Genomic DNA, 8,687 nt, shown 5'->3' with positions numbered 1-8,687 from the left:
AAAGAGAGAGAGAGAAAGAGAGGAAGAAAGAAAGAAAGAAAGAAAGAAAGAGAGAAAGAGAGAAAGAGAGGAAGAAAGAGAGAGAGAAAGAGAGGAAGAGAGGAAGATAAAGGGAGGGAGGGAGGAAGAGAGGAAGATAAAGGGAGGGAGGGAGGAAGAGTTGAAGGGAGGGAGGGAGAAATAGAGGAGGGAAGGGAGGGAGAAAAGGAAAGAGGGAGAGAAGGAAGACAGAACAGGGTTAAGTGACTTGCCCAGGCCCATATAGCTGGATTTGAATTTGGGATTGTAAAGATGGAATTTCTAGATTGCTATCGAAGACCTTCACAAACCCCATTGACCTTTTGGTTTTTTCAGTTCTGCTGAGTGGTTGCTGGTTTGGCCTGTGGTGGATGCATCAAGGAAGCATGAGGAAGAAACCACTTAGATGACCTGCCTAGAACAAAGAGAGAAACACAAAAATTAGAAGGGGGTTTGGAGTGGTATAAATTGAATAGAAGAATCTCCTTAGAATACAGAGCCAGCTTTGACCTCCAGCCTCAAAAGGATTCCTTAGTGAGTTAAAAAGGGCATTTTTATTGGGAAAGCCCAAACTCAAGACCTAATCCTTCAGGAAAGTAGCAATCTGGACTTAATTAAGAGTTCACATTTATTCCCAAATTACAAGGATCCTTAGAGGGTCCAGAGAAATTAAACAACAGACTGTCAGAAATGAGAGGCATTTTAGGACATAGAATATATCAAAACTTGGAGCAGCCTCAGGATGTAGAATATTAGAGCTAGCAGGGATTTTTGAGACTATCTGGCCCATCCATCCTCATTTGACAGATAGGAAAACTGAGACCAGAGAAGAAAAATCACTCACCCTAGATGGCAGAGAAAGCGACTATCAGAAACTAAACTAGACCCTGATGTCCCAGACATCCACCCCGGGGCTCTTCTCCCTGTACCATCCTGCTTCTGGAAAAACCAGGACATTTGAATCCTTCCTCAGCACCAAGTTTCTTCTCAAGTTCTTCTCCATGAAAAATATCAGGATGTCTCTCTCCCGTCGCTTCCTTCACCTGGCAACCTACCAGTGTATCATTTGGTCTCATGATAGAGTCAACATAATTCAGTGGAAACAGAAGCTGGACGTGGGGTTCAAATCCTGCCTCCGGTGCCGGATGATGTTGGAGCAAGTTCCTTAACCTCCGAGCGCCTCACTATTATTTTAACTGTCAAATGGAAGGTTTGGATGGGTTGGTCTCTGACATTCCTCCTTGACCCAGGTCTACGATCCCACAAGGTTCCCTTGATAGATCACTTTAGCATTATGAGGTTCTCTCCCTCATGTTTTCCTATATGACCTCTATATGACCTTCACAGCCATCCTGTGAATTTTATGACCATTTTTCAGATGAGACAACTGAGATTTAGAGAAATGAATGAGCTCACAGGTCCTAGTGACAAAGTTAGGATGTTGTGCCCACATCCTCCTGACTCTCATTCCACTGGGTCATGCTCTCCTGGTCTAGGCTGATGTGACAGCTGGGCATCCTTCTTCCTAATTACAAAGGGTCTTCCCGTTCCTTACCCTTGTGTCTTCCTAAATCCCTCGTTCCCATTTGGTTTGGGGAGAGGACCTTTGGCAACCCCACAGATCAATTTCTAAGCCTGGTCTTTTTCTCTCTAGAGAAGCACATTCTTCGGTTAAACACATACCCTTGCCCCCCACCCCCACCCCAGGGCCACAGTCTAAGATGGGACTCGCCTCAGCTAGCTCCCCCCAAGCAGTGGTGTCAGGGCACACGAAGATTTGAGTTTCATTAGAGTGTCCGTGCAAGTTCTCCAAAGATGCCCTTTTATGCTTTCCTCCCTGATGCCATTTCCTAATTGATGGAATGATTTAGGCAGAAATGAGGCTTTTCTCAAAAAAAAAATCCCAAGGCAGGGGCAGATAGGTGGCTCAGAGGATAGAGAGGCAGCCCTAGAAACAAAAGGTCCTGGGTTCAAATCTGCTCCTAGACACCTCCCAGCTAGGTGACCCTGGGCAAATCACTTAAACCTAATCGCCTAGCCTTGACTTCTGCCTTGGAACCAATCCACAGTATTAATTCTAAGAAGCTAAAGAAGGTGTTCTCTTGGCACCCATGTCAGGAGAGGAGCCTGGCCCAGGAAGAAGACTTCAGGGGACCCTAGCTTGCTTTTGCCTATCCCTCCTCTGGTCATCATCTGGGAGAACTTTCCTGGGGTCTCCCCAGAAGATTCCCCTTCCCCCCACAATAGCCTACACAACTGAATAGCAGAAGCATTGGCCAGCCCTTCAGGTGGATGAGTTTGTTTCACAGCCCATACGTGGGAATCAGAGAAAGTACAGCTATTGAGTTATGAATGAGATCGGAGTGACTGCTGCCATCTTTTTTTTCCTCCATGAAATCCACTGGGTATCACCCTCCCTTGAAATGGAAATCCCACCTAGGCAGCTTCTCCTATTGGCTAACTCTGTAAATAAACTCTGTACAGAAATCTGTCTCTAATTTCTATTATTGTATTTGGGGTGGGAGGGCCGTGTCTGCAAGGGGGCAGAGTACCTAGCAAACACAGTCCATCCATCGTCATGGTAGCCCTCTCCAGTCTACAAATCCCAATTCACATCCTTTGTCTCTTCTGTACTAGTGGCAGGTATCCTCATCCCCATTTTAAGGGAACAATAGCTTACCTTTAAGGTGACATCCATTATCTCATTTACTACTCTTAATAGCCAGGTGAGGCAGGTTACTGTTACTATCCCCATTTTATGGATGAGAAAACCGAGATTCAGAGAGCTTAATTTATTGATCCGGGATCACACATCTAATAAATGTCCAAGGCAATACTTGAAGTCAGTTTTCTAGATTTCCAAATCTAGTACTCATCTGCTATACCATCCTAAGGCAAATAGATGGAGAGACAGGTAAAGAAAAGGGAACTGACTTATTTAGAGTCATAAAGTAAACTTAAGGTAGACTTTAAATTTGTTTTATGTCTCCAGTGTTCATTCTACTTCATCTTGGAAAATAAGGCCTGTCTGAGAATAGTAGAAAAATAGGCCTATGGTAACCTATTTTAATATATTCTTGGGATTTTTTTTTGTCCTAACATCACAGTCTTCTCCTACCCACTCCTCCCACACTGTGGCCAAAAATAATTAAGCAAAGACGTGACATAAGAAGACCCTGTCTCACAATAGATGTAGTATTTTTTCCCTGTTTCTCTCCTAAGAAACATGTTTCACGATCTGTTCTGGGGCCTAAACCCTGGTTTTTCAATTGCTCAGGGTCCATTTCCCTTTTTTTTAATTTATATTTTTTCTTTCTACTTCACCTTCGTTTCCTAGAACGCCCCCTCTTTCCCTCCAGAAAAGCTGTCCCTACTTTTATTTGTCCAAAGCCTGTTTAATATAATGCAATCAAAATTGCCCACTTTACATCTCACAGTGTTCTCCATCTCTTGTTCACTCATAAATTTCTCTCCTATCTATAAATGTAATAGGTAGTATATTCCCTGTTCTAATTTTCTTATGTCTCTTTTTATGTCTAGCTCATGTATGCATTTTGATCTTGTAAGATATTAGTCTATAACCCAACTTCTGCTCAACTACTTCCCAATTGTCCCAGCAGTTTTTACTGAACAGTGAGTCCTTATCCCCCAAATTTGGATCTATATTTTTGTCAAATACAAGGTTACTTTAATCTTTTATTATTATTTGTTTTATTTCTGCTTTATTGATCTATTTTTCTTTTTCTTGGCCAGTACCAGATAGGTATATTTTTCAATCCTTATCTTCTGTCTTAGAATTGATATTAAGTATTGATTCTAAGGCAGAAGAGCAAGGCAATTTCGGGTTAAGTGATTTGTCTAAGGTCAAATTTGAACCCAGGATCTCCTATCACCAGGCCTGGTTCTTACTCTACTGAGCCACTTAGCTGCTCCCTTGATAGATTTGATAATTACTGCTTTATAATACAGTTGTAAATCTGGTACTGCTAGACAATTTTCTCATTAATTCATTTGATATTCTTGATCTTTTGTTCTTCGGAATGAATTTTACTATTATTTTTTCTAGCTCCATAAGATAATTTTTTGGTAATTGGGATGGCATTGAACAAGTAGATTAGGTGGGATTATCATTTTAATTATATTGGCTCTGCCCACACATGAACAAACAGTATTTCTCCAATTATTTAAATCTGACTTTACTTGTATAAAAAGTGTTTTATAATTATGCTTGTGTAGTTCCTAGGTTTGTTTTGGCAGGTATTCTTCCAGGTATTTCATCCTCTCTGTGGCTACTTTAAATGGAGTGTCTCTTTCTATCTCCTTTTGCAGGGCTTTGTTAGTGATATATTAAAATGCTGCTACTTTACTAACATTATTGATTGTTTCAACTAACTTTTTAGTTGAATCTCTAGGATTTTCCACATGTACCCTCCTATCATCTGCCAAAGGAAACCAATTTATTTCCTCTTTGCCCATTCTGATTCCTTCTGTTTCTTTTTCTTCTCTTGTTGCTATGGTTGGCATTTCTGATGCCATATTTTAAAAGTTCAGCAAAATGTTCAACATATCCATTCATGAAGCCTGAAGATAGATTCCGTGCTCCAATCTTATGGTTTCCCCATCTCCTCCTCACTGCAGCAAAGGGAGGAGGAAGCTCTTTCATTCATCTCTTCTTTGGGACTACATTTGGTCATGATAATCACACAGTTCGACATTCCAAGCAGCTCATGTATATAAACATTTATAGAACACCCGTTTTTATATCAGACTCAATCCCTGGCCTCATGGAACTTACAGATAAGGCATAAACATAGGGGAAAAAATGACAGATTACATGACTAATGCAATGGACAGTCGTACAACAAAGAGACTTGTGAAGTTAGAGGAGAAAAGTCCTTAAGAAAGGGTGGAGGTGGACCATGGATGGCAGATCAAACACTTAGAACTGGCCAGGACTCTCAAAGGTCATTTGGTGCAATGTCCTCATTTTCTAGGTAAGGAAAGTTCAGAGAAATCTAGTCTTGCCCAGTGGGATCAGTGAGGACTCCTCAGTGGAGGAGGCATTCAAAATAGATCTTAAGGGATGGGCAGGAATTCAAGAGGCAAAGGAGGAGGAGGGAGGGAAAACATTCCAGGCATAGGGAATGTAAGTGGGTGGGCACATGGCACATTCTGACTGGAGCACAGAATGTATGGAGAGGAGTAATATGAGATGCCTGGAAAGGTGGGGAGGGATGCCAGATTTTAAAGGGCTTTGGATGTTTGGTAAAGGAATCTGAACTTTACTCCAGAAGCAATTGAAAACTGTTGGAGTTTTTAAAGCAGAAAGTTGACATAAGTTTTGATTATAGTATTATTATAGCATTTTTATATTATTTATATATATTTATATTATACATCATAGCATAACTGTAGAATTATTATAGTAGCAGGGGGGAGTCAGTTAAATGTCGACTATGTGCCAGGAAACAAAGAAAGGGAAAAGATAGTCTGTGATATCTCAAGGAACTCACATTCTGATCATCTGAACTTTACTCCAGAAGCAATTGAAAACTGTTGGAGATTTTATTATTTTTTTCTTAACTCCATTTTTAAATTTTTTATTTTTATTTTATTGATTATGAAAAATTTTTCCATGGTTACATGATTCATGTTTTTTCCCTCCCCTCCTCCCACTCCCCTCCCATAGCCAAAGAGTAATTCCACTGGGTTTCATATGTGTTATTCATCAAGACCTATTTCCATATTATTAGTATTTGCACTAGGATGATCATTTAGACTCTACATCCCCAATCATATCCTCATCGACCCATGTGGTCAAACAGTTGTTTTTCTTCTGTGTTTCTGCTCCCACAGTTCTTTCTCTGGAGGGGGATAATGTTCTTTCTCATAATTTGTTGGAGATTTTAAAGCAGACAGTTGACATAAAATGTGAAAAGATTATAGTAGCAGGAGTGAGTCAGTTAAATGCCTACTGTGTGTCAGCAAACAAAGAAAGGGAAAAGATAGTCTGTGATATCTCAAGGAACTCACATTCTGATCATCTGAATTTTACTCCAGAAGCAATTGAAAACTGTTGGAGATTTTCTTTTTTTTCCCCTTTTTTTTATTTTTTAGAAAAATTTTCCATGGTTACATGATTCATGCTCTTACTCTCACCTTCACCCCCCATGTCCCCCCAATATCTGAAGTGCATTTCCACTGGTTTTAACATGTGTCATTGATCAAGACTTATTTCCTTATTGTTGATAGTTGCATTGGTGTAGTCATTTCGGGTCTACATCCCCAAACATGTCCGCATCAACCCATGTGTTCAAGCTGTTGTTTTTCTTCTGTGTTTCCACTTCTGCAGTTCTTCCTCTGAATGTGGGTAGTGTTCTTTTCCATAAATCCCTCAGAATTGTCCTGGGTCATTGCATTGCTGCTAGTAGAGAAGTTCATTACATTCGATTTTACCACAGTGTATCAGTCTCTGTGTATAATGTTCTCCTGGTTCTGCTCCTTTCACTCTGCATCAATTCCTGGAGGTCATTACAGTTCACATGGAATTCCTCCAGGAAAACTATTGGAGATTTTAAAGCAGAAAGTTGACATAAATTTTGGAAAGATTATAGTAGAAGGGGTGAGTCAGTTAAATGCCTACTATGTGCCAACAAACAAAGAAAGGGAAAAGATAATCTGTGATATCTCAAGGAACTCACATTCTGATAGGAGAGATAACAAGCGACAATCACGAACAAATGTGCTATAGACAGGAAATTCAAGAAAACATCTGGGGGAAAGACATTGGAATTAAGAGGGATTGACAAAGGCTTCTTTTGGAAGGTAGAATTTTAGCTGGGACTTGAAGGAAGTCCAGGAAACGAGAAGAAAGAGATGAAGAGGGAAGAGAATCCCAGGCATGGGGAATGGGAAGTGGAAACATTCAGTTGGGAGATGGCGTCTTGTTTGAGGAACAACAAGGAGCCCAGTGTTACTGGGTTGTAGAGTGTGTGGGATGTAAGGTGTGAGAAGACTGCCAAGGTAGGGGAGGAGGGAAGTAGAGAAAAGGTTATGAAGGGCTCTGAAAGCCAAACAGGAGATTTTATACTTGGTTCTGGAGGTGTTAGGGAGGTACCAGACTCTGTTGAGTAGAGAGGAGACACAGTCCAACCTGCACTTAATTAAGGAAGACTCCTCTGACAGCTGAATGGTGGATGGATTGGACTGGGGAGAGACCTGAGGCAGAAGGACCCACCAGCAGCTACTACAATAATCAAGGCATGTGAGATGGTGAGGGTCTATACTAGAGGGGTGGCAGCGTTAAAGGAAAGAAGGGGACGAATTCGAGAGATGTTGCAAAGGTGAAATCTTGTTGGCAACAGCTTGGATATAGGTGGGGAGGGGGTTAAGAGAGAGTGAGGAATCCAGGGTGAGCTCTACCTAGGTAAGAGGGTGGTGGTGCCTTCAGAAGTTTGTTGTAGGGAAGTTAGGGAGAGGGAAAATGTGGGAGGTAGAGAGACAGTAAGTTCCATTTTGGACGTGTTGAGTTAAAGATGTCTAAGGGATATCCAGTTTGAGATGTCCACTGGACAGTTGGGGATCAGCGTGTCTGAGGTCATCGGGGAAGCTAGGCATATAAGAGGGTCTGAAGGGGGTAGGAGGGCAATGAAGGACGAAGCAGGACAAGTGGATAAGAACCTGCAATAATCCAGGCATTGAAGGTCTGCTCTGATATGGCGACCATGGGAATAGAGAGGTGGGAATACATCATTATAGATATGGGAGATTCTGACATTTGATGTTCTAGAGCTCCTTCCAGCTCTGAGATTCTTCGTTCTGTGGTTGTTTCTAGCTCTGACATGAATAACAGCTGACATTTGTGACTTGGGCTAAGGTTTATAAAAACAGGTTATAAGCATTATTCATTTGCTCTTTCAAAAAAACCTAGTCAGGTTTCATACCCATTTGACAGATGAGGAAAATGAGGCTTGGTGTCTTCCTTACAAAGGTCATGATTATGAAGTGTCAGAGAGGGACCCAGTGCCCAGGGTTCTATGGTCATCTCTATTACTTTTGTGCTTTCTATCTCATTATCCTGTATTTCCTGCTTTCTATTTTAAGGACCCTCCAGATAGAACATTCTCTGTTCTGACACTCTTTCCCCTAGGGTTGTGGATTGGAAGGTCCCTTTCTCTCTCCCAGCCTCAGCTTCTTCACATGCAAATCCGGGAGCTTGGATTAGAGGTCTGGGAAAGGAAGGTCCGACTTTAAAACAAAGACTGCTGGAGGGCACTGGAAGGAATTTGGCAGCAGGAAAGGACTTTCCAATTTAAAAGAAGAGTAGCTTGGAGGTTTGCCAAGGGCTTTCTAGATGGGAGCTTGTTGGAGTCCCCTGTAAAGTAGATGCTATTTTCCTCATTTAACAAATGAAGAAACTGAGACTGAGTTTATCGACTGGCTTAGTTAGGCTCGTGCAGCTTGTCTGAGGCAGGATTGGAACTCGAGGTTTTCGGACTCCAAGTCCAGGAGCTGTCTCTGTGCACGGTCTCACTTCCTCGCATGGCTTAGATAGCAGGAAGAATCTAGAAAGTGTACTCAGCCAATGTGGGCCTTAGCTCTATCACAGTCACTGAGCAGTTGTGGGCCCCGAAGGAAATCTCTTCTCTGGTTCTGTTTCCTCTTTTATA

At 41.6% G+C, this 8,687-nt stretch overlaps 1 protein-coding gene across 1 annotated transcript in view; it reads left to right on the top strand.

The window, feature by feature from the left end:
- Nucleotides 1-1,978, top strand: part of TCEA3 (transcription elongation factor A3) — a 37,003-nt gene extending 35,025 nt beyond the window's left edge. Inside the window, exon 8 of the mRNA XM_044668723.1 lies at nucleotides 355-1,978. Coding sequence (XP_044524658.1) covers nucleotides 355-363 — 9 coding nt within the window. The 3' untranslated portion in view covers nucleotides 364-1,978. The remainder of the gene's footprint in view (nucleotides 1-354) is intronic.
- Nucleotides 1,979-8,687: the final 6,709 nt, after the last annotated feature.

This window comes from Gracilinanus agilis, chromosome 3 (genome assembly GCF_016433145.1).
Source record: "Gracilinanus agilis isolate LMUSP501 chromosome 3, AgileGrace, whole genome shotgun sequence".
Classification (NCBI taxonomy): Eukaryota; Metazoa; Chordata; class Mammalia; order Didelphimorphia; family Didelphidae; genus Gracilinanus; species Gracilinanus agilis.
The sequence above is the reverse complement of the archived record's forward strand: the minus strand, read 5'-3'. Positions and strand labels throughout refer to the sequence as shown.